General features: G+C 39.5%; 1 protein-coding gene across 1 annotated transcript in view; it reads left to right on the top strand.

Moving 5' to 3' along the window:
• Positions 1-27275, top strand: part of LOC104267835 (suppressor of tumorigenicity 7 protein homolog) — a gene marked incomplete at both ends in the record, with an annotated part of 51270 nt that overhangs the window by 5923 nt on the left and 18072 nt on the right. The window contains 4 exons of the mRNA XM_009873306.1: positions 1736-1833; positions 13260-13374; positions 24479-24551; positions 26106-26208. Of these exons, the coding sequence (XP_009871608.1) occupies positions 1736-1833; positions 13260-13374; positions 24479-24551; positions 26106-26208 (389 nt within the window). The remainder of the gene's footprint in view (positions 1-1735; positions 1834-13259; positions 13375-24478; positions 24552-26105; positions 26209-27275) is intronic.

Raw genomic sequence — 27275 nt, 5'->3', positions numbered from 1 at the left:
TGAGTAGGATTCCCTTGGTTATACACTGGATTTCTGCATGATTTACAAAGGTGGAGGACTCAGCTCTCATTAGAGAGGGAGGACCATGGGCAGATGTGGTGCAGTTCCATGGTTCAGAGGTGTCCACCCTTCCATTTCTGGCCCTTGAAGTTAACTTTGAGATGAAAAGTGAGCATTTAGTCTTTTACGGGTGAAAACCATTATGTAGTTTCTTGAGCAACACTATATTTCTCTGTTTCTGTTTATTTATGTGTTCCATCTTCATAAACTATTTTATATTAGACCATGAATTTTAAGAGTAAATAATGACTCTGAGTACCCAACTTAACCTCTTTCAAAAGGTGCTAGTTTACAGAAAGTGCAGACAAGATTCTTTTTAAGGTAGCTTATATCAGTCACCCCAAATCATTAGTCCCTTCAGAAAATTTTGGCCTGAAAGGTTGCATTGATTTCGTACTAATTAAATGCCTTTTGACCATTCCTTCTGAAAAGACTGAAAAGGATCTTGGCCTGATATGTACACCTCTTAGTTACACTCTAGAAACATGTTGAAACAGATGTAACTAGTAAATTGTTTATTAAATATGTAGGAGTTGATACAACCATAAGGAATTACTTAATATAAAGTGCAGCTAAAGAAATTCCTTCCCTCCTACATTTATTTTTTCTTCTAAAGTCAGACCTTTCAACTTGCTGCTTAATGTATCTTAAAATTGTAATCATACATTTAAAACAATTTGTAGGTATTTGGAATGTTTTCAGTGCGCATCTTGTTCTTATTATAAAAGACTTAAAAATGCTAGGAACGGACTAAAATATTTACGGACTGCATGCTATACACACAGATAATTTGTAGCAGGTGTCTTATATTTTCTCAATATGGTAATTTTGTAGATGATTAGCTGTCCGCTCATATCCTCTTGGTCCAGAAGCATGTTAAGAGTTCACATTGGAATTATGGGAGAAAGAATGAGAAATGAAACGAGTGAGAATTCTCCAAGAGAATAATTATTGCAGCTGTTTAATTGCTGTCATCTTTGCTGTTAGGCCGTCTTCTAGCACATGGGACTGTCATATTTGAAACATATTAATTTGCCATCCGTAATTAGCAGTGCGAGGGATGTGAAGATGATAATTGGATGACAAGTAAAGGTTCTGTAAAGAAATAGTTCTGGATATACTTTTATCATAATCATTACGAAAAAGACTGTTAGAGGATGAGGATGTGTTTTCCTACATCTCCTATTAACAAATGCCTACATCATAAGTTACAAACAAGGCAGAATAAAACATGTGTTTTCATGGATGCCCTTTTCTTAACCATATACGTGTTTTGATAAGTAATTTAATGCTCTGCGTGTGTGACCACAGAGTTTTGTGCCAGTGTTAACTTCAGAGGGATTCTCCATGCTTCACTTGGTTACTTGATGGTCTATACACTGCAGCATTCTCTGTGCCTTCAGATCCGCTTCTATTTCGTGGGTATAAGGCCAGCCTATGGATCCTTACTTATGTCACTGTATATCTGGAGTAATTCCACTGGTTTCAGTGATGTTATGCCACATCTAAATTAACAGAACTTGATAACGTTTTATTAAATGATTATGTAAGCATTGATGATAGCAAATAACAAAAAATGGCAAGAAAGCTATGTTGCCTCTTGTGTTGCAATATTAAATTAAGCTTTGTTTTATCTTTTTTTATCTTAATGCTGTTTCTTTTTCCTCTTACGCAGGGAGGGACACCAATGTGTTAGTTTATATTAAGAGGAGGCTGGCAATGTGTGCAAGAAAGCTGGGAAGGACCAGGGAAGCAGTGAAAATGATGCGAGATGTGAGTTTGGATTTGTTTCACGTATCACACTTCAATAACAGTAGCCTAGAAATGACACACATTCGCTTACAAGGTAGCATGCGTTACTGCTGCATGCAGCACTGCTGATAGTTGTTTTATATGTGTAATATACCTAAAAATTAAGAGATTGTTCATAAGGTTGTGAAAGCAGCACTGTGAAGTCATAAAATACTAGATGGATGGCTGCCCATACAGCCTGAATTTCCCATCCTGGTACATGTGCAGTGGAGCACAGTCTTTACTTATTTGGTCCTGAAGTTACATAATGTTATTTTCTGAAGCATGTAACCAATGCCACAAACTTAGTAAACAAGTCTTAACTATTGTTTCCTCCTTGCGAAGCTGTGGTTTGGCTCTGAGCATTGTTTACGTCACAGTATTCAGACCCGGGGACAGTGTTGTTTATTCATGCAAAACCTATTACTAAGAAGTCAAAACTGAGCAATTAATCTATAATGAACTGACTTCCCTCTGAGATGGGGGTTGACTGTATCCCTGTTTTGTAGGCAGAGAGCTTCCAGTGGTAGTCTTAAGTCAGTACGCTACAGAGCTACAGATTTGAAACACCGAACAGTAGCTATTTTGGGGATGGCAGGAGGGGCAGTTCTGCACATAAGGCACTGTATGTTTCAACTATGCAAAATGCTCAAGCTTAGAGATAACTGTGAGTGCCCAGCATTTCTTCAAGTGAGATCCCCTTGATACAGATCAGAAATGCAGTCTTTGAAGATACAACTTGTCTCACCCAAAGTAGCAAAGTAGAAGGAGGAATGGACCCCTAGAGCTCCGGGCAGATGATGCTAAAACTGCTTACCAGTTTCCTGCGTTCTCCTTTCTTACACTTTGTTTTCCAGCTCCCACAAATGTGACGGCGATAAATCTGGCAAGATACAGATTCCTGCAAATTGAGATGAAGAAGCTAAATTTTAAATGCACAAAAAGGAATCCTTCACCAGAATGAAGCACCTGTAAAGTGTGCTTTTGACAGCTCAGATGAGTGATCCTGAAACCTACCTAGTGAAAATGGAAATTCTGACTGCAAGTCAGTGAGAATTTTAGCATAAAAAGCAAGTGACTTTCTCTGGAGATTAGGCACTTGCATCAGTGGCAGTAGTGCAGATATGTCTGCCAGCTTGGAATCCAGCACCCAGCATCTTCTCCTGGAACTGGGGCACTCGCGGATATTTTCTTAACACACTGAGCAGAGTTCATTGTAATAATGCAGGTCCTCATCCTAAATGATCTGTCAGACAACAAGTATTAAGTACCTTTTTTTCCTGTCTCTAGCTGGGCTTTTTCAGGCACACAGCTCTCACTCCCCAGAATTACTAGGTTCACAGACAAAGGTGTTGAAAAAGAACTTGCCAAAACCCCAGCCATTTTACAGCTAGGAGTGTGAGAAAGAAAGATGAGGAAGAAAGACCTGGTTTTGCAGTCTCGTGGTCAACTGGGAGAACATTGATTTCAAAAATGTTGTTTTCAGTCCAGCCAGCTCCTCTGATTCTTCAGAGGCGCTCTGGGATGAATACCGAAATGTTTAGGGACAAAAGTTGGAATTCTAAGTTCTGGCATTAATAGACAAGAAGGATGAAATTTTGAATTTCACATTCAAATGTCACACATCATAATTATGGCAACTTCTGGAACTTACTATGGGTTGCCAAATGTGTTTTGTGATTTGTAGATAGCGCTGTGAAGCTGCCTTCTGCTGATGTCCATCTGCATGGTTAGTTGCGTAGGCAGAGCACCAGACTCAGGGATTTGGGTGGTCTGTCCAATCCTAGGCTTCTTACACAAATCAAGACCCAGAATGCTTTGAATATAATGAACAACTTACTCTGCCACTAGAGAGATCATTGTGTGGTGTTGGAATGAAGTACAATATGGATCTTGAAAGGCAGCAGTGACAGGGAAACCCAAATTTATTGTTTGTTAGACACTTGAAGGACAGAAAATACTCTCCTCAATAGGAACGTTTTGCTAAAACGAGAGGACTAGATGCAAGCAAGCGAGGTATAAAGAGAATTTCAGCTTCTAGAGCTTCAACTCAGATCACTGCATACTGTATTTTTCCACGTATACACACTGAGCCAGACCCTCAGAACTGAATTTAGATGCCTCTAGAGCTCTTCGCTTGTGAGCAAGCAGAGCTGAGAATTAACAGGTCCCTGAACGAAATACAAAAGCACAATATCTCTAGGTCGTCACTCGAGTACACTGGGAGCAAAAGTCGGGTCCAGTCAGCTTTGCAGATGCTTTTCTTAGACTGACTTGGAGCTACTTATTTCTGATGAATGTATATCCTCCATTTCTTCATAGAAGACATAAATAATATACTTACGAAGAAGTTCGAAGAACATGAATTTGTCAGTGAAGGTTCTATGTGATTGATGAGGGAGGAGATGAATTTATTCACCGTAAAAAGAGTATGAAGAATATGTTGGCTGGGGATTGCTGGATCTAGCAACAGGGGACAGAGGGTGGAGGCCCTGTTTGTGTTTGAAAGATTGAAAACAGATTTCTCCAGACATGGAACATGATGGAAATGAAGTGTTAAGAGTTTCATGATGCCATCTGGGAAATATGATTGGGATGTAGTGAGTTTTAGCCACTTTGAAAAAATAAAATATATGTGAGCGTTTAATTCATTGCATATATGAGGCCATCTTGAGGACATTACTGATGGATTAGATGGTCTTACTTGAATTTGATGTAAGAAAAGACTAAGAACCTGCTTAAAACACTGCAATGGAAAGAAATGAGTTGTTGGTGACTTAAATAAGACTTTGATTTTATGATTGGATATACTGCTGATAGAAAAATCATATTCTTTATTATTAAATCCAAAATCTTTAGAAAATCTCTTTAAAAAGGAGTTTTATTTTTTTTAAAGGGTAGGAATTCCTGTTGCTTATGTAATTGGTTTTGAGACAGTATTTTTGTTGCTGGCTTTGCTGCTTGGATGTCGTTAATTTAGTTGAGCTGAATTAATGAAAATTATGAACCTGTAATTTTCATGGAAGCATATAATTGAATCATAGGTGTTGGTTTTGCTTGTATTTCTGTATGATAGTTATTTACTATATTTTGCTATAGAAACCAGCAGCTGTCACTATTCGTATATATTGAGTTAAACTGTGATCTCATTTTGATTAGTGCATTGTTGGAATAACTCCAGTCTAGTCAACAGAGTTATTTCACTTTATTCCTATTTATACAGAGCGTGATATGGTCTGTGAGGGAACTAGATCTCTTTTACTGTCCCTGTGGAGAAAGTCTACAGTGCTCGTTGTTTTATGTGTCGTGCTGATTATGTTAGGAGGATTTAAACTAGTTTATTCTAAATGATGTTGGAAAATGTGCAGAGGTGAAAAGCCTTAGTGGTGGCTGTGGGGAATTTTCAGTAATCCTTCATGCTGCATCTTTATTGTGGACAGTGTGGCAAGCTAAGTAGCTCCATGCTGGTGAGCAAGGGTAGCTTCTTGTACCAGCTGTTGTCTGTCAGGTCTTTGCAGATTCTCCCACTGTTACAGTGGAAGAGATGGAGCGTGCAGGGTTTGTGTTTCATGGTTTTCACTAATTAAAAGCAAAGAGGATGTGGAAGGTATGCAAAGGCACTTCCCTCTGTGGGCGACTGGACCAGTGACAGTGCTACTGAATTCGGGATAGTGTTTGCCTTAACTGGGTCGCTGGAGTGTCCAGGTGAAAACTGTACCTTGTGAGAAAGTAATTCAAGCTTCTTGGGATTGTTCTAGAGAACATCTGGACTGTGGAACAAGATTTCATCAAAGGGTGATGATGTATGTTTAAGAAGAGGAAGGTAGTGGGCAGATGGCATGCAAAAGTAAACTAAGTGAACAGAAACTCTTAATTTTTTCCTCTTTCAGAGAGAAGATGAAAGAAACCCATTCTGGAGTGTCTTTATCTCCTACCCCATGGCCTTACACTCCTGTGAGACCACTTTGTAGTCTTAACAAGTATATATTTCGGAGACACTATGGAATTGCAGCTTGGCTCGTGCTTTGCAACTTTGTTAAAGAAATGAGTTTAGGGACAGAGGAGACTCTCCAGGTTTCTCCTCATCTCTGGAGAAATATAGAAACCAAACGACTTTTTAAGCATCAAAAAGTACATTTTTCTTCTGGGATCAGTCATATCTGTTGAGAAATTGTTCTTCATATCACTGTAAAGGACCTAAAAGTCTACCTGTGCATACCTATCTATGTACCTTGCTGAGGATATTTCAGCTGGATATGTTTATGTGTTATTCCCACTTGCGCTCTCTAAATGCTTATTTTATGCTACAGGAGACACTAAGGAATTATCAGTACCGAGGCAGCTTGTATTGTTTGAGTGCTGCAGGCTTATCAGTGGGCTGTGTGATGAGTTGTTTAAGTGCTCGGGTTGCCCTGAGTGTTTAAAATGGTTAAAGAGGTTATATCAGTGGAAGGCTTCAAAAAGTTACCCAACTATACTAAATCAATTTTAATGATATGGGTAAGTTGGATTTTTATCTTTTTACGACCAATGACATTACTGTTTTTTACTAGTACAACGGTTCTGCAAATCTAGCATACTTTCTTGACTGCCTTTTTTGCTGGGCTTTGAATAAGGTTTTCTGCTCGATATTCTCTTGAATTCTGCGTTCTTGTGTGCGTTGCTGATTTGCTCTTGGATAATGGGGATACATAGCTGGGACAGTGTTCTATGCCTTGAATTGTCAGGATGTGTGAAACAAAAAGACTACTAATTGCTAATAAGGATGTTCTGATCCCTGGCAACTTAACAACGTGATTTCTGCAGTTACTTGCATGGACAGCTACTGTCTGTCTCTCCCAAATACTTCTGTGCTTGAGGCAAGGATTAGTGAGTCAGATTCTTTGGCTTGTGTTACACAGGTCAGGTTAAGGAGGCTGCTCTGCCTTGAGCTTTGTTAACATCTGTAGCAGTTAGTTAAAATACCATTTATTAACACTGGAAGGAAAAGTACTTCTTAGCTAAACAAGACCAAGAGTTACAAATTTTAGAAGAGCTCTACCCTTGTGAATGGTGGCATTTGCCAATCTCCGCCACAGAGTAGCGTCCTCAGTTAGTTATTGTTTTGACACACAAGCACTGCAATAATAGCAAGTGATAAATGCTGATTGGAACATTCCCATATGTCTGTATATTTAAATGCGGTTTGTTTTGTCGTAGATTCACATGTTAGGGGTAAGTGGGAGGGACGAGTTGGAACATGCCTCGTTTGAATTGGTTCTTAAAATGGAGAATCCTGTGACTCCGCTGATGGTGTTTGTCCCTTCCTTTTGCCTGCATGTGTCTCAGACCCCCCACTCTTTGTCATGGCTGTGATCCTGCACAAAAACCTCAAAACCTAGAAATTTTGGTAACTATGTAAACCCGACAATAATGTTTCTTGTACAAATTATGAGTTTCTAGCATTATGATTCTATTAAATTAGAATATAGTGCTAGAATAGAATATAGTCATGGAGTCTTTATGGGAGCCCTGGAGATAAACTCTTCCATCTCTTTGAAATTTAGCTCGTTCTTGAGCTACTAGACAATTTCCTCACTTTAATTTCATTTTAAAATCATTTTAATTTCATTTAAAAATACGGCAAAGTTTCTGCAAAAAGTACTTTGTGATGATGCAGATAAAGGAATGTTTTTGAAGAGGGCTATGAGTAATTACTTCATTTTCATGCTTTATGAAGTTATTTATCTTTGATGTAGCAAACATAATTTATCCCTGTTACTCTTCTTTGTGATTTGATTGTTTAGTTGTAAATGTACATCTGGAACAACCCACGCCCTTCTGATTTCATGCCACATCTGCCTTTAAAATTCCCTTTGTTCTTGAAATACATGCATTTTTACAACACAATCCAAATGACAGCATCTTTATAATTATATTCCTTAAAGAACTCAACTAGTACTCTGAAGACTTTAATCCTCTGATTGAATATAAAAGCTGCATGTTCTAGCATATTTCCTTGGAGTTTGCTTAGTCTGTAAGATGTTTTTCACTTTATTGACTCATTGTCATATTGAAGAGAAGTCATATTATGTGTGAATATTATGGAACACTGGAACTAAACTCACATTTGACAAATTAGAAATGGAATGCTGACAAATTTTATACCTGTGCCATCCCACAATTAGTGTAAACTTGTCTGGATTTCTTTCCTTTCAACTGTTAGTTGACATGTCGAATTCCTTGAATTCCACATATAAATGAGAATATGTGGATCCCACTGCTAATAGATTCCAAGCTCGAAAAGAGCAGGGTCTGGCAGTTTTGGCTTCTTAGCTTCTATTCTGTCTGAGCTGTGAAAGACTAACTGTGGAGCTGCTTCCAAACGAAACAGTTATTATTTGCCCGAAGGAATACAGCACCTAGAGAAAGGCATGAAATGACAGAATCCTACTTTTGCTGTAATTAAACAGAACTTTAATTTGGGTAGGTCCAGATCATTTTCCAACTCTGAGAGCTATGAGACTGTCTGCATCACATGAATTCCACTTGCAATGAGACTGCACTGGAATGAATTGTGCTTTTAGGACCAGGAGTTAGCCTAATTTTTAAGTATCTGATATTGTTAAAAAAAACAACCAACTTTTTGTGTGCTAGCCTTTGTTGTCTGCTGACAAAGTTTCTTCCCTTCTGTCCTTATCAGGTGAGCTGGCCAGAAACAAAACTTAAGCATTAGTGTATCTTACTAGACATCAGAGAGCCAACATGGAATGACATGTTGCAAATGCCTCAAGCCCAGGGTAAGCTTCAGTCAGAGCTTGCACATCTGAAAGCTCAGCTGTAGACCCTGAAGCCCACAGAAATTGAGTTTTCTTGGTTTGTACTCAGAAATGGCTTAGAGTTTTGCCTTTTTTACTTTGTTAACAAAGTAGAAGAATTCTCAGAGATTACAAGTCATAAACAGAAAGCAGTTTATGCAAAGCACTTATGAAAATAGCAGTGCTATCCATACTGTGTGCTTGATTCTTCAGTTGTGATGGACACTTGCACCTAGAAGATGGCAGCTTCAGTCATTCCTCTGTTAGGAGACAGATTTTACCATTTCACATACCCACTAAGGTTGTAACGCTTTCACTCTTTACATTGAATTTCTCTTGTTTGCTTCTTGTTATTTCTTCATTTTAAGCTGAATTCACTTTTCATATTTATGAATATGTTCAGTTGAATACGTTGATCTAAAAATCTTTTTATTTGTTGAGAAGATATGCCTACAAACAGCAATGAATGGTTACGTGCACTGCCCATAAAATATGTGACCATACATACAGCCATAATGCAAATGGAGGATAAATGTGTCAACACTAGCTTATATATGATAATTTATTTATCCACTTCTGTATTCTGTTGAGTCCCATGGTCTAGTTGTAGGCATAAGCTGTAGCCTAAAACTGCTTTCTGCACAAATAATGTAGCATTGCTAATTGATGTATGTCATCACAAGTAGAATAATGGATACAACAGTTAAAGCTGCATTCCTTGAAAATTTTTCAAAAATTAGATCTAAATGAGAAAACGCTGATGACTGAAATATTCTCAGGGAAGGGAGTCCTCTTCATTAAACTGTTCTTTGGGAGATAAAACTTATTCCTCATCCAAAAAATCAGGTGTGGATTTCCTCGTACCATAAAGCGTTTTTTGAGATCATCACGTTTTCATATCAGTCACAAAATCATTGAGACTACACCCTGCAATATGGATTGGGTGAGTCTGGAAACACAGCCCTCCCAGGACTAGTGATAAGATACCCGATTGCGTCAGACACGTCCAGAGTTTTTCTGCAATCTTATACTCCCAAAATATTATTTATCTAAAAACCTGAAAATTATTAATTGTCTGCAAAACCTACCATTTCTGTGTATTTGCAGTATACTTAATGAATCTTGCAAGGAAAAGCAATTCTACTTTCTACATATGTATCTATTTCCTCCCCAAATGTGCAGAGCAGTTAGGACAAAACGTGGGCTAACCGAGCCCCACGTCTGTATTTCATCACTAGAAAGTATTTTGACCAATACAGGTTCAAAATAAAATCCTTTTGAACATAGATTTAGTGTGATATGTTCAATAGCTGTTTGAACGTCCTTATATTGTAGGGAGGGAATGCATTCACAGCCACATGGTGTCCTTTTTCATAGGGTGTGAAAATAAGCTCAGCTCAGTGGAACACAGCTCTTTCATACCAGCTGAGATAACCAACTAACTGGAATTTTACAACGGAACTTTTAGTCCTAACTAGTGTTTATGTAAAAAGCTGTAGTGACTCTGGCGAGATATCGTGAGTGCTGAATTTGATGGCTGCTTCTTGAGCTCTTAAGGCATGGAGAAAGGTGGTACCAGAGCCTTCGTCTTTTCTTTAAGTGCAGTGGTTGCCACTCCAAATGAAAGCATTTGTCAGGTTACAGTAAAGATGTAGAGAGAACTAAAATTAACAAGCCAAACAATCTGGCAAACGCTAGTCTGTCACTTCACAGAAGATAAATCTGGGGGTGCAAAGGGAGGTCTGTGCTTCTTAAACTAGAGTCTGGATTAGAGCTTGATGCTGTTATGGGTCTGGGGAGCTCGCGGGCACGTTCTTCGTCTCATTTTCAGAGATAAGGTGCCTGTCTTCCCATCTCCCTGTGAGCCAGCCTCCCTCTCCATCTGTCAGGGAGGGGAGGGGAGCAGGCACTGCCGTGCCTCCCAGCGTGACGCGGTATTTGGCCTGCCCTGACCATCCAGCAAGCCTCTGTTGCAACCTCTGTGGTGTTTTGTTGGTGTTTTTTTTTTTTTCTTCCCCAGTGTTTGCTTTCACTCTGAGGCCTAAAAGATGACCTGTCATAATGTCCTTCCATCTAAGTGGCTTTACTTTCTGGGAAGCTTCTCAAAAACCAAATTTGTGCTGTGACTGAAAATTATTTGCAGTGAAAACTATATACTCTAAATCCTGAGATGACAGAGGAATGAGTTCATGTCCTATCTTTTATTTTTCTAATAGCAAACATGCTGTCGTTTGTGCACAGTCAATGTTCAAATAGCCAAGTGGCTACTTAGAGCTGTTTTGGTTTTGTAACTACAATATCAACTGAGTTCATTGTAACCGGGTTGGATTTCTTAACGTTCGACTTTTCCTAGATGAAACTTTTATTAACACTTCTCAGTTTGGAGGCCTGGCAGTCCAGACAGTGACCTTTATTCTGCTGCTGTCTTAGGCAAGGCTTATCACTCTGACAGAACCTAATTAAAATAGAAAAAAATGATCAGTGAGTGATGTCAGTGAGAAAGGGAGAACCAGAGTAAGAGCTTTTACTGGCCGCAGTACATTCATAACTAGCTGCAGCTCTTCCCTTTTCTTCACTGATGGAGGGGATGTTATTCTGCCAGCCATTATTCATTTTCTACGAGCAGGGATAATCTTTCTTAATCCCGTGGAGGGGTTTCTTTGCAGTATATTAATTCTGAACTTCAAATCACTGTTTGCATAGGGCCAGATTCTGTCATGCTTTTTTTTTCTGCCAAATAGTAGCTTTGTCTGTAAAAAATGCAATAGTAAGGACAAGAGAGAAGTAGGTTCTATGCTGGATCCTTAACTGATGAATCCAATGACGTGAACTTTCACCTGAAATTATTTTTCTTCATGAGCAGTGAAACTTTTTATTTTACCACCAGATCTTTCTGCTTACCTAGATGAGTAGTTATGGTCACTTTTTTTTTAAAACTGGAGAAGGAGAAAAGCCTGCAAACTCTGCTGTTTTGTTTATTTTTCACAGGATCAGTTCCTACCATTGAAACTAGAAGCTACATGGCTATCCCCATGCCACTAGCATGAAAAATGTAGTGAGCAACTCCTGTCTCAGCTTTTTTATATTTATATAGTATAATAATAAATATGTTATATATTCAGTTAAAGAAGACCCTGCCATCCTCAAAAGGCAATTAAGTCAGTACTGTGTAGATATTCAAATTTAAACACTTCTCCTTTAAGGTCAGAATAATCTTTACATTAGCTTATGCCAGACCATTAACACAAAGAATAAATTCTCTGTGCTTTGCACCTCTGGTTACCTGTTAAGGTCTCTTCCTTAACAGTGAAGAACCTCCAGTGCATTACCTGGTTCTCATTTTCTAAAGATCTTGATGAATGTCCACCCCTCTTGTTTTATTTTTGGCGCTTTTTTACGTTACCTTTTTGTGAGATTAAGATTTGCTGATTCTCGTCAATTTGTTTTTATCTTTGAAGGTAGGCTTATTAAGTGACAGAGTTTTGAGGTCCAGCTTACTATTTTCAAATTTAGCAAGGCTCATCTTGAATCATTTTCATTACTTGGCTTGTTATGGTATTGCTGTTGTCATAAACCATCTCAGAGAAGACGCAGTCTTCCCCTGCAAGTTCCTGAAGAACAGTAGCTGTGGTAGTTCTACATGATGTGAGACCTTTTTGTGCTGAAGGTAAAGCATGTAGGCAGTTAAGGTATAACAACCATAAAGAGGACAGAAGGAAGCAAGGACCTTTTAGAACTTTGGTTCATTAGAGAATCACTCTCACAATAAAAATATTTTATTAATTCTGCAGTAAAAAAAAATGGATGCTGCTAGTAAATGTACCTTCAAAAAAGGAGATCCAGTAGAATATCAGTTTCAGTCATAGGAATCTATGCAGACACTGAACCTGAGGATGTCTAAGAACAACTCCCTGCTATCTCTCAAAGAGTTAGTTTGTAAATTAAAGGCACTTAGGCATAAAAGGATTAGATTATTTTAACTACACATTTCATTCAGTTTGTCATACAAGATGAATTCTTTAGTTATAGTGTTAGGTTTGTATAAACTTTACCTTCCCTATTGTTGCTGTCTTTTCTTTCTTCTATTTTTTTTTTGTTGGCCACAACTGCAATTGCATTCTGAAGTGTCCACGGTTACAAATCCTAATATCACATATTTGATAATATAGTTACGTATATGTAAACTTCTCTCATTTGATTTTATTATGTTTTTTTTTCTGTAGATTTTTCTATTTCTTCTACTACTATATCAGAGAGGTACTGGGTTACTACTGATATACAGGAGCTACGCTGTTGAAGATTCTTTTCCAGTACAATATGGCTACTCTTATTCACTTTGAAAAAGCTTGTTAATTGAAGGAGAATTGTGTATTCAGGCAGCTGTGTTCTTTGATTTGACTAATTACATCCTATCCAAAGCATGTCAAGAAACCTGACCCAGTGTCCATTAAGAGCTCAGAAATTTCTGAGATAATAATGAACACTGGGAAAGAGCCAGGAACACAGTGAAATAAGGGCTTTTAACTTGTATTTGGTTATTTCAGTACATTTTGAACAGGAAACCCCTTTCCATGTTAATAATCTAACTTTTTCATATGTTGCTGATTTTAGTTGATGAAGGAGTTTCCTCTGCTCAGCATGTTCAACATCCATGAAAACCTCCTAGAGGCTTTGTTGGAACTGCAAGCGTATGCAGATGTCCAGGCAGTCTTAGCAAAGTATGATGGTAAGTTCATATTTATTTCATTATATTTTCTGTATATGATACACGCAGAAACAAACTCTTAAAATTTAGGAAACACTGTAAATTAAGGCTTCATAGGTCCTTAATCCAAAATTTAAACACTTTTTTTTTTCTGACAGCCCACGCTTAATTCATTCTACAGGGTAATGGAACTCACTTATAGCAACTTTTCAGTGCTTTCTTTGCTTTCTGTTGATGTTTAAAGAACTATTTAGGTTCTGCAGACTTTTTATTGCATGCTATTCAAACCTTGTCTGAAGAAAGGGTTATCAGTGAACTATTCTATGAGTGTTGACTTAGTAGCATGCAAGTGCTTTACAAACATAATTCATTTAACTTCACAGCAGTCTAGTGAGTAGCAGACTTCACGTCTTATGGGGAAAACCTGTAAAGGCCAGAAGACTAGCTGAACTTTTTGCATTAATTTTCAGTATTTTTCAATAAGCATTGGTTTATGCAGCATTGCATCACTTTTTATGTTCGAATCACAGCCCCTGCTCTCCTCAGCTCTAGCCCTTTGAACTTGAATTCAAGACACCAGTGTCTCAAACAGAGAAAAGGCATAGTAAGAAGCACCAGCTGGCAGAGTTTGTTTAGTTGAAGTTAAATGGGTTTCTCTTGTATTGTATAGAAACTGTTACAGAAACAGGAATACAATCCAGTTCTCTAGAGCACCCTGCACAGTGCCACTCTTCATCCTATTCCTGCAGTCCCTGGCTTAATCACTATCCATATTCCAACTTCTCCAACAAGTGAATCAGGAATCCTACAGCTGTCGGTTTTTTTCTTGTTTTACTCCATGGTCCTCATTCATTCCCAGAAAAGTCTCATGCTGTGCACTGTAGTATGGCAAGGGAGTTCATGAGAGCAATATTATGTAATCATGTAACTGACAATGAGATCATAACATACATGAATCAAATAGCTGAACGAAGGGAAACTAGTAGCCTTAATTTTGATGTTCCTTAACTCTTTAATTTGACCTTGTAGCTTTTGAAATGTTCTTAATTGCTAGCTCCTACAGCCTTTCCCATGTTCTTTGAACAGAGATTTTTAAGGCTTGTAACTTGCACAGTTTTTGAAAGGATTGATGGACATCATTTGTGATACTGTTGCATAAGCAGAGCCTATATCCACAATGCTTTGGCCACTCTCTTGCTTTGATTCTTTGAAGTAATTAGCATCTTTTACAGCCTTCCCTTAGTTGATCTTCCGTCTTATTTGTCTACTGAATTGTCTTCTTCTCTTTAACATGGTCAGCCTCAGCCTTCTATTGCTCCCAGCCCCTACCAGACGCTCCTTGTTAACCAGTACCGTTCATTCCCAGTTCCATTCTTCTGCCTTTCCTAACTACTTATCCCAGTCTTCTCTTCAGAGCAGTGATGGTCATGATACATCTCCTCCTCTGTTTTTCCACTCCCTGTCTTGCCAAACATCTTTTCCATCTACCCTTTTCTCAGTGGCTTCTACCTCCTCTTTGTTCTCTGCTGCATTGCACGGATGCCACAAAGCCAAACAGTAGAATCTTGCACAGAGGCTTTTCATTGTCAGCCCCAGTACTTGGCCCTGTATCATCACGTGCAACAGTGGCAAGGGGATGATGTATAAGTTTACTGGAATACTGAGACGTTTACTTGATGAACAAAGAATCTTTGGAGGGTATAACATGAAAAAATGACAGAAGCTTCCACTGAATATGTGCTAAATGCTTTCTTTAACTTCTGATAACTTAGGTCATTAAGATAAATTTCAATGAGACTAGCAATAGACCATTGGCTTGATACTACCACCATCACCCAGCCAAATTTCAGACCCCTGTGGTAGATCGTGGCCAAGCTGAGGTTATTTAATGAAAGGTAAATAAGCAGCTGATTACAGGCAACATTAATGATAGTCACTGCTACCAGTCCAGCCTGGAGTGTTTTCAATTCTTTCTGAAGTCAAATTATTCTAAGGAGAGATCAAAATGTCACCCAGGCACTTGAATACTGCCATCCAGTAGCAGTAATGACTCTGTGGGAGATGTTGCTTGTGCTTAGTCTGGTTGAAGAAATTTGCAATTAAAGTGGTAACATCAGAGTCTTTCTTGTAGCTCCTTGTATTTCAGTAATTCCTGTGGCACAGGTGTAGATCCCCCCATGGACTTTATTTTGGCGCATTAGGAAGCAAGTAAATAGAGATGCCTATTGCTGTGCACCAAGCACCACAAGACACTGGCACCTTCTAGTCTATCATATAGTTGTAATAGTCCTGGGAGATAGCAGAACTGTGACAGAGCAGGGTATTAAGCCATGCCCTCACAAATCTCAGACTAAACTCATGTGCCAGCTCTGCTTTCGCATACTAAAGCACTGATGCCTAGTTTTAAACAGTACCATGACACAGGTTTATGCCATGGAAGTTGATAAAACTTGAGTGTGTGTTTCATTTTCTCAAAAACGTCTGACAGAATAAAGTTGAAAATATAACGACTGAGGCTTTTCAGAATAAAACTCTTCTCACTTTTTATGTTTGAACCCATACAATTTCAACTCATGCTTTGCCATATATAAGCAAAAGTGTGTGTATACGCTAGGTATGCACGAAGACTCAGCAACCACAGGCTTAACCAGTATAACCCTTCCAGTTCATGGGTCTCGGAAGGGCCATCTCAGGGAATATCAGCTCATTTTAGAACTCATCAGCTTCATGTGTTGTAAGATTTATTGGAATATAAAACAATGAACTCATTTATACTTCCCTATCTGCAATTTCTGCTGGTCCCACTCCAGTGCCTTTTTTTTTTTGACTAAGACCAAACCTGATTTATTGTATTTTGATAACATATGAACAAATTATTTCCTTGAGCAGTCTGCCCCCACCCTAGGCTAAAAAGTTGGATCACATTATGCGAAACCTCAGCCTCTGTAAGCAAACACACTGCTTTACCAAAAGCCATGTGTTAAATTGTGTTTATATTATGTACCTGGCAACACAGCTGATGTCCATACTCATTATTCATGGAAAAAGGGCCTCATTAGTGGGACAGCATGCACTGTTGCTGAGCTACATCATTATGGTTTCTGAGTTCAGTGTCTGTCAATAGAGTGTGGATGACCTAAATACTGCTGAATTCTGAAAAGGTTTTTGGCTCTTCTTTAACACATATCCATGTTATTTACAGCAGAAATAGTCGTAGCTGCTAAAGAAACTGTTTTTGATGGAATAAGCTTCTGGTATTCATAGTAGATAAAGTGTCTCTGCTCCTCTTTCCTTGCTTTTTAAACTGATTGTTTTCCAGTGATCTGATTATTGTGATCCTTAAAATAAATGATTTATTAACTTCCCTGGACAGGCAGCTGCTTTGACTGTTATTATCTGGTAACCTGGGCACTATGTGAAAACTCAGGCCTTCCTGGCAAGGGAAAGATTAAAAAAGAACGGATGCCGATGTATTTAGTCATACTGATGCAATGGTTCCTCCCTAAACCTGTCCTTGCTTCCCGTTTTTTTAAATGACAGTATTTTCCAGTGAGACAGTAAGCCTTATGATGTGCAGGAGGAACACCTTATTCAGACTCCACTTTCACTTACCCGTTGGAAAGAAGGGGAAAGACCATGTCAACCGGTAGAGAGTCCCAAATTCAGAGTTCAGTCAAGAAGATAATTTAGAACAAAGGATACTCAGAAAGAAAATGGGTTTTAAATGCAAAAGAGTTTTTTTGTGCTTTAGATTTTGACACTTTTTTATTTGTTAACAGCTTACTTTGAAGAAGTAAATTAGAATCATAGTATTGTTTAGGCTGGAAAAGACCTTTAAGATCATCAAGTCCAACCATTAGTCTAGCAATGCAAGATGCACCACTAAACCATGTTCCTAAACGCCACAGCTACACACCTTTAAAATACCTCCAGGGATGGTGACTCTGCCACTTCCCTGGGCAGCCTGTTCCAATGCCTGACAACCCTGTCAGTGGAGAAATTTTTCCTGATATTCAGTCTAAACCTTCCCTGGCACAACTAGAGGCCATTTCCTTTCGTCCTATCACTTGTTACTTGAGAGGAGAGACCAACCCTCACCTCACTACAACCTCCTTTCAGGTAGTTGTCAAGAGCAATAAGGTCTCCCCTCAGCCAGGCTCACCCAGTTTTCTCCAGGCAACCCCAGTTCCCTCAGGCGCTCCTTACAGGACTTGTGCCCAAGCCCCTTCACCAGCCTCATTGTTCTTCTTTGGACAAGCTCCAGCACCCCAGTGACTCTCTTGTAGTGAGGAGCCCAAAACTGGTCATAGGATTCAAGTTGCAGCTTCACCTGTGCCGAGTACAGGGGGACAATCCTTTCCCTAGTCCTGCTGGCCACTCTGCTTCTGTCACAAGCTAGGATGCTGTTGGCCTTCTTGGCCACCTGGGCACACTGCTGACTCCTGTGGAGCTGGCTGTTGACCAACACCCCCAGGTCCTTTTCTGCTGCGCAGCTTTCCAGCCACTCTTCCACACACCTGTACCTTGGGGAAGTTACATGGATTGTTGTGACCCAAGCGCAGAACTTGGCTCTTGACCTTGTGGAACCTCCTGCAGTTGGCCTCAGCCCATCAATCCAGCCTGTCCAGGTACCTCTGTGAAGCCTTCCTACCCTCAAGCAGATCAACATTCCCATTTAGCTTAATGTCATCAGCAAACTTACTGAGGGTGCACTTGATCCCCTCATCCAGATCATTGATAGAGACATGAAACAGAACTGGTCCCACTGCTGAGCCCTGGGGAACACCACCTGTGACCGGCCACCAGCTGGATTTAACTCCATTCACCACCATTCAAGCCCTTCCGTCCAGCCATTTTTTCCCCCAGTGAAGATTATTGCTTGTCCAAGCCCTGAGCAGCCAGTTTCTCCAGGAAAATGCAGTGGGAAACAATGTCAAAGGCTTTACTAAGGCTCAGGCAGATGACATCCACAAACTTTCCCTCATCCACTAAGCAGGTCACCTTGACATAGGAGGAGATCAGGTTAGTCAAGTAGCATCTGCCTTTCATGAAGCCATACTGACGGGGCCTGATAACCTGAATCTCCTATACATGTTGTGTGATGGCACACAAGATGATCTGCTCCGTAACCTTTGCCAGCACTAGGTTAGGCTGACAGGCCCATAGTTCCCTGGATCCTCCATCTGGCCCTTCTTGTAGATGGGTGTCACACTTGCTAATTTCCAGTGCACAGAGGCCTCCCTAGTTAGCCAGCATTGCTGCTAAATAATGGAAAGTGGCTTGGTGAGTACTTGTGCCAGGTCCCTCGGTACCCTTGGGTGGATCCTACCCAGCCCCATAGATTTTTGTATGTCAAAGTGGCAGTTCTACTGTCCCCTCTCCTTGCTTCTCCAAGAATTGAAAACATCATTTCATGATCACTATGTGCAAGGCAGCCTCCAACCCTTGTATCACCTGCAAGTCCTTCTCTGTTCACAGACAAAAGGTTCAGTGATGTGCCTTCCCCATTTGGGTCCCTCACCACCTGTGTCAGGAAGTTCTCTTCCACACACTCTAGGAACCTCCTGGACTCTTTCCTCTCTGCTGTCTTATATTTCCAGCAGACATCTGGTAAGTGTAAGTCGCCCACAAGAACAAGGGCTGGCAATCGTGAGACTTCTCCCAGTACTTACAGAATATTTTGTCTGCCTCTTCGTCCTGGTTGGATTGCCTATGACAGACTCCCACCATGATTTCTGACTTGTTGCCCTTTCACCCAATTCTAACCCATAAAACACACAACCCTATCATCACCAACATTATTGTCAAATCAAAATACAGACCTTTGAAGAAACACTTTAGAAATAGAGTCTTCTTTGTCTTGGAATACTTTCAACTTAGTGAAAAGCAAACAGTTAATGTAGAGAGATTAGCTCTCTAAAAAATAGCCTCTTCAGGGCCACTATCCTTTCTCCAGTCCCCCTCTGTCCAGTTCCTTCTTGTCCTTACAGACTTATGAAATGGGTAAATTCTATTTACACTGAACTTGAAGACATTCCTTTTGTAGAGAGTTGCAGGTTGATGAACCGGTGTCATGGAGTCTTCAGTTGTATTAGCTATGGTCTCCAGAGTTTTTGTTTATATGTGTATATTTAAGACACAGCTCCGCTCCATCGGTTTCATTACTTGCCGTGATTATGTTTGATATTTTTGAGTATCGAAGTGCAAGAAGGGATGTTTGTCTGAGTTAAAGGTTTAGCAAGTGGCAGTGCAGAAGCAACCGTTGCCTCGTGCACACTATTTTATAATCTTTTAGTTTCTCTGAAAGAGAGAACTTAAGAGAAAGTTCCTTCTAGTTAAGGTTGTACCTTTTCCAGGAGATGCAAATCAGGTAAGACTTCCAGTTTGTGTAGCAGCAGTATCAAGAGAATAGTTTGTCTCTTTTCTAATTACAACTTTTTCAGCTTCTGCCTCTAAAAACTAATTTCTTTCCTCTCTGTCAAACTTGCCACTTTAGCTACGTCTCTGCATCAGTTCTGTGTCTGTTCATACCATCTGTCTCTTTTTTGCCATATGATTCCGTGGGTTTCTTTTGATTCTCTCACTCATGCAAAAGCACAAAAAGTCTAAACTAATTATACTAATCTTGCTCTTTCTAATCTCCTCTAGGAGAAATGATTCCCTCCCCTCTATATGAATTTAGGATTGAACTTGGTCACATCAAAGGGGCTGACACCTGCCTGGTCACTGAGATACACATCTCAGCAAGACTTGTGTGTGAAACTGTTGAGCATCGCTGGTTGTAACCAGTGATGACCTTCAGCATTTTTCCAATGCTGAACAGTTTTGAGTTGTGGTCATGGCAAAATAAACACTTTTTGTCTGTGCTGAAAGATTTTTCCCGTCCAGGGGACCAAATCCAGGCCTCAACATACACAGTGGCTGTGTGGGTGTTTGATTGGGGTGTTGCCCCCTACTGAGGACAAATGTCAAAAGCACAGTGAATTGGAACTGCTTTATTTTGCAAGCACAAAGTAAGCGTTAAATCGTTATGTTCATAGTTTTCCTCCCGCCAGCATGTTTTCTACCACATTTTGTGGAAAAATGCAATGACTATTCCCTTGGGAGATAATAATGCAGGATATTACATCTTTTCAACAAAGTATTTTTCCCCTGGTGTTCAGTTCATACTTTCCTTTATTGAATTCCATCCCATTACTCTTGCTTTTAACCATTTGTATGAGCTTAATTCACTTTCTCCCTTAACGTGTGTGTCTTTATAGATATCTACATCTCTATTCTGTCATCGTCACTGATCCAGCCTGCACATATTTATTTGCTAGAGCACTTTCAGTCTTTCTCATAAACAGTTCTTCGTACCACCTGTGCAAGAGCTGACAGTCTAACCTGCAGGTGCAGACAACTGGGGGAGTTCTGTGCTGACAGGGCAAGTATTGGCCTTTCACTTAAATGTGAGAGTCTACAGACAGGCTGAGGGAGAGAAAATCAGAGCTGGGGTTTACTCCCAAGCCATAGGACAATATATGTCCTATATTCCACCATTTTTTTGTTTTACCTCTTCACATATCCTCTTCCAGTTTGTTGATATACTTGCAGTTTCGTATTTGGAAATACGATTCCAGGGGGGACTTAATGTACTCTCTCCAGTGCTATATGAAGAAGAGCTAGCAGTTTGACTGGAAGGGTCTTGCTGTGCAAATTAGGACTCCGGATCTACTGCTTATTTCAGCAAATATATTTACGTCCTATGAATCTTGATAAGACTGTGCACGTATCTGAAGTTAAGCCCACAGAAATCTGTATTGATGGCTTTGGAATAACATATAATTTGGGGTCAAAATAGGGAATAATTTCTGATTAGTGACTTAGATATTGTGTTTATTAATTTCTAAAGCAATTGCAACATGCCTGTCTCTTCGCCTTTAGGGCCTTCTGGTGACTTACACAGGGGATGTTGCACTAGTCCATATCCCGATTTGTAATTTCTTGGTGTAGTTGCTATTTAATAAAAACAGTAGATCCCATGACTTATTTACATGATATATAGCATATTCTGGATATCCTGAATCAGAAAAATAGTGATATTATGGTTGCAAGTCTCTATCCATAGCATCTTCCCATTAATTCACTCTCACAAGCAACTACTTAAGAAGCAAATAACCAATAAGATTTCACTTTCCCATAGCTGACTGATACTAATCGAAAGAAAATTCTCATAAACTAAATCTATACTGTTTTGCATTCTGTTTAAAAATACAAGGAATAAGGAACAAGAGCCTTTTTTAGACTGACACGTCAGTTCGTATTAGGCAAAAATGTCTTGATGTTTTTGACAACAGAATAGCAGTCACATCTTTCAGCACATTGTGGGACCTCCACAAGTAATCACAGGAGAGTGTGAAACAGTGTATGTGAAGATATTTTGCCAGATGGCTCACAAAACTGGACACAGTCATTTATGAAAAACTTCGCTTTGGTTCCCGACAGATGACATATCTCCGAGGGCTAGTGAAGATTTGATTCTCTTGCTAAATTCAAGTTGTAACAAAGTATAATTGTTTAATGCTTTACTGTAAAATACAAGGATTCAGTTTCAGAGATGAAGCCTAAATTACAGGAAGACTAAAATATTGCAGTGATCAGACTGTGATGATTTGGTGATAGGGTGTTTTGGTTTAGTATATTTAACCCTGTGTCAAGCTGAGTTTCTACTGTGTGATATCTTAATCTCTTAGCCAAGAATTGTAATAATCCTCACAACTTGGCCCATGCAATTGCCACTGGACATTCTCCAGTCAAGTGTCAGTGACCTGGTGCAGAAACAAGCCTTTACACATGTGGAGTTTTGTGTGGTCTCATTGTTTAACCTCATGGATTGTGTGTTAATGACTGAACTGCTGTTTTCTTGCTGTCGTTCTGACTTTTGCTGGCATATCCACTTTCTTTGATGAAATTGAGGGATCATCTTTCATTGATGCAATATCTGTTTTTCCGTCAGTTAGATACTCCAGACATCCTGATTTGTCCTTGTTTTCAGCTCGTTCAAACAGTTAGAAAAGTGAAGTGATGCTCACACTGTACTGTTCAAAGAGTCTGGACACATTCTCTTCTTGGTCCTTTTTTTTTAATGTGTGGAGTTTGCCTTTTTCCTGGGAAAATGTATTTCCAGGAACTTCTAGGTAGAACTCTTGCTTTGTATCATTCATGGAAAATTTTGTAAAGGGCAGATCCTGAACCAATGTTACTAGGATTGAACTGATGCAGGGCAAAATATTTCCCATGAGGTAATGGTGGCTTAATGGCCCAAAGAAAAACTAACAAGTAAGGGGAAAATAAAGTATTCTGTTTCCCAATTGAAAACCTTATAAACGACAGCATAATCATTTTCTTGATGTGTTTTTTTCTTGTCCATTCCTCTACCTTTCACTCCATTTATGATTTGATGAGTAAGATTCATCCTGAAAGAAAAGAGACCAATATGGTCTGAAGAAGGTCATTTCTGTTTACGGGCAATAACGTTAAACTCCTAATGTTAGGGAAAACCTAGTATAAGCAGGGTTATTAAAGCACTTATGAATGTTTATTTCCTCCTGTCATTGAAGATATGGTCACGTCTGTGTCTGTAGCTAGCTTCTATTAGTGGAGTAATTAACATATCTATCACCCAGACCACTTTGCATGCTGTTGATTTTAATTACTTCAGTCACTACAATTACGTACTCCAGTGAAATTATAATTGCAATATATTATAGGGGAGCATGCAACAAGATCTTTACATCTCATTCTTGAAGTGCAAGTGCATAAAATGACACCAGAGAGGATTTAACAGGTAGCATTTTCGAAGTGCCTCGATCATTCTGGCAATGTTTACTGTCTAACACAACAACATTCTGCTTGGTTGCTTGGTTGTTAATAAGTGAAGGATGCTGACTGCTGAGATATGACTTGCTTGTCATCTCTAACACCCTTTTGGAGCCCTCTCTTGGAAGGGACTGGGGTTCAGTAAATCACAAGTTTCTCTTAACCCTGAAGTTACCAAGCTCTGTGGTAATTTCATCTCTCTAATCCACTTTACTGACTGGCTGAGGGATAGATAGTCTCTTAGAACAATAGTTAGGTAAGCTACTCTTCGCTTTTACAAGGGGCCTACTCCAGTGTATTTGCTGTTTACTATAGGAAGCTATAATACTGCAGTGTGCAAAGTGTTTTCAGAATCCAGCCTTTAGTGGAGGTTGTTCTTTTTCTCCCTTTTATTTTTTCCTCCCCATGTAGCTGTAATCTTTAACTTTTTAATGCTGGAATATTTCAGTCACATACAATATGTGTTCTTGGGTAGACTGCTAGTGTGGCAGTCAATTCTTCTCTGTAACGGTGGGAACAAATCTATAACTCAACTCTGTGAAGCAGCATTTCTCTCAAACTTTTGGATACTTTGTACCAATCTGCTGGCAGAGAACACATATAAATTAAGTGGAACTCATGGGTTAAGTCAGGTTTTTGGCTCGCTTGTGCCTCTAGAACAGCAAAAAAAGGCCAGAGCCTGTCTGGTGAACTTTTTGGTCCAAGATTTCATTAAGATTTCCAAAACACCTTATTTTAGTGCTGCTCTTTAACTGCAACAAATCTAATGATAATTTGCTTGCAAGTGACATCCATTATTACTTAAGTAGCTGTCTTAACTTTTAAGCTGTAACATATCCATATTAGATAACTGCTTCTGAATGAAAACAAAAAGTGTGAATAAAATTACCCTCAGCTTTTACTTAGATGTTTTGTGAACTATGGAAAAATTCATGTATTCCAGGTTACCTGTACATTTATATATGAAGTAATGACTTCCTTCATTATGTCTCTGTAATTTCACTCTTTGAATTAGTTCTCTAATGAACCCAGTTGCTGCCTAAATGGCAATTCCAGTGGTCATGAGCATAGGTTTTAAGGCCTGCATATTGGGTGGAAATTTAAAAATCCATGTGACCTGGAAGTACAAGTCTCAAGATCAGAAAGTATTCTAAATTCACTTAATAATTTTATGTATGCCATGCATACTCCGAAGTATCAACCATTTGTTTTTCTGCAGACTTTTACATTTTCAGATGTTTACTTCTTTCTTTGTTCTCAACAGATATAAGCCTACCAAAATCAGCAACAATATGTTACACAGCTGCATTGCTCAAAGCCAGAGCTGTCTCTGACAAGTAAGTACATAAGAACCACTGTCCAGCAAAATTCCTGATTTAACTCAAGATTTCTCTTAGATGAGCCCACACCCTAACAATCTGTTGGGTTAGCAGGAGAATTCAGTCCTGCAGTAAATTCATAAAATGACTTTATATACAAGAACAAAAATGCAGTGATCAAACATTGCACTTCAAATGTTACAGAAGAAGAAAAGAAGAGAAATAGCATATGTTTCCGTTTTTTGTATACTGTCTGGGGGAGCTTTGGCTTCCTAGATAGTATGATGAAGATATAGCTAAAAGGTGTTGTGTGGCTGAACCTCTTCAACTTTGTACAAACCTGACCACAAAAAGGTAATAAATAAATGTGGATGTATTGGTAGCAGTGTCATTTTACAAACGCTGTCAGAAGATTGCTCATGTCTTAAATAGCGGCAGGTGGATTTAGCATTACTATGTCAGGGATTCTGAGAGGTAGATGACGTTCATATTTTTAGACACACAAATACCTGCTCTTTCCTGTTACGGTTTTCTCTTGGGTCTCAACCTTCCAAGGTGCTGAGCACATCCACTTGATGCCTGTGGACTTGAGAGCACTGGCTCACTCTGAAAGGGTGCTCAGCTCCTTGTGAGATGGAGCTCAATACCTCCGATTCTGCTCTCAGATGCCTTCACACAAATCCCAGGCAGAGTTGTGTCTGTGCACCTGAGGGTCGAATGCCTCCCTAGAGTTGGAAAGCAAGTAGAGTGGAAAGCCATTTTCTTGACTGACATCCTGACAAGTTTTTGCTTTTAAAGTGTTATGTACACATCAAGATCTAAGTAATTTTCTTTCATTCTTTTTATCCTGTAGATCGCCAGTACCTACTGCAACATCTTTCCTCCCTACACAGCGACTCCAGCTTGGGAGGGCAGGGCTAAGGTTGTCACAGCTTTCCCTGTGGTGTCTGCCTGCCAAGTACAGCTCTGGAGTTAGCCGTGGGGTGTGAGGTGAGAAAGAGATTGCATGGTCTGGTTTTTCATTCACTGGGGCAGATGATTTGCCCACAGTTTGGGCATGCTACCCTCAATGGTGCTGCGGCCAGTAGACCACCCGCTACTGCTGTTGCATCGTGCTTCCATCCCAACCTGACCCGGGGGCATTGGGTTGGGAACTTCCCAAAAACCTCCCCAAACCTGTTTTTAATAGAAGCTCTCCAACAATAATTTGGCATTGGTTTTTGGTGGTGTTTTTTTCTTTTTTGTTTTTCTTTTTTTCTGCAACTTCAGCCTTGAATATGCCCCTCAGCAAGGTACCTAGAGCAAATTTAGATTAGTGACAGAGACAGGACTGTTTGAACTGACTTTCTGCCATGATTAGATGCAAATGTGCTTTCCACTTCTGCTGGGATTTTCATTGGCCTTGATGTAGTAGATCACTCAGAGTTTCAACTTGCTATGGAAGTTTGGAGACCACAGGAGATTGACTCAGTTTAGTTACATGGGCCCATGTTCTAGATTCCTTTTCTGTCTTTTTTTTTTTTTTTAAATCAATATTTCTGACCTAATGTGTTCGTTTCTTTGCTTTTGTAGATTTTCTCCGGAGGCTGCCTCAAGGCGAGGGCTGAGTACTGCAGAGATGAATGCAGTAGAAGCTATTCATAGAGCAGTAGAATTTAATCCACATGTGCCAAAAGTGAGTATGGAGAAAGCGTTGTAGCTTTAACACTGCTGAGCACCTAACTCCTGGTTTCTGTGTTAGACTAAATGAGAGATGTTGTGGAAAGGGGAGCAGAAAATGGGAAGGGAAAGAATCTGATAGTATGCACATTTTTTTCAACTGGTATTTTGCATTCGGTGTCTTCCGCTCCTGACCATGCAACTTAAAATTTGAACTGAAATGAGTCCTCTGTGTGAGCAAGAATTACATGGTGGATTGTGGTAGTAGGCACCACCAAATGCCGCGCTGCAGGACAGAACCATACATAAAGACAGATTATTATTTACAAAATAGCCATTAAAGAGCTTCTAGTTCAAAATAGTATTTTTTATTTGTTTTGATGATTACAGGTAAGAGTATGTTTTTGGCATACTCTACAAAGGAACCTGTGTTTGGTATCTATGGTACGCTTCATATAAGTTGCATTAGTAATTCCTTATGCAGCACCCTGTCATTAAGTTCTGAGAATGCAAAGCTCAGAGTTGAAGAATTGCTAAGAACTACAAAGTAGGAAAAGGGATTTATGTTCTAATTACCTAATCCCCTCTCCAGATATGTACCTCAGCAGTAAGAATCTTGCCCAGGGGCTACTAAACGCTAATATATTTTATTATTTCATCACTTGATACTCAGTATTGCAATCTCTAAGTTCATTGTAAAGGCATACTGGAGGCAGATGCTTTTTGGCCCATGGAGATCTGCCTCTGAACTTTACCCCACAAACCTTTGGATCAGTATTGCTCTTTGAAGGCAGGCAGCCTCTACTGGAGAGCAGAAGGCTGGTGCATGTTAGTGGAGGGAGCCCATTCATTAGGTACAGCTGAACACCAGGTCTGGTCAGGATATAGCCAAAACCTATCCTGTATGTACACAGGGATTGCAGAAAGTTAATTCTAATGCATTGCAGGAATTAAATATTTTCTCCGTGAGCTATGTCTGTTATGCCAACCACTAAATAGCATGGCTTAGCTATCTGAAGGTTAGGCTGTTTAATAAAATCATCTAGACTTCCTCTACAGGCAGTGGAAAGAAGCAACTGTCTT

This window comes from Apaloderma vittatum, unplaced genomic scaffold, assembly GCF_000703405.1.
Source record: "Apaloderma vittatum isolate BGI_N311 unplaced genomic scaffold, ASM70340v1 scaffold5227, whole genome shotgun sequence".
NCBI lineage: Eukaryota > Metazoa > Chordata > Aves > Trogoniformes > Trogonidae > Apaloderma > Apaloderma vittatum.
This window is presented reverse-complemented; position numbering and strand designations above follow the sequence as displayed.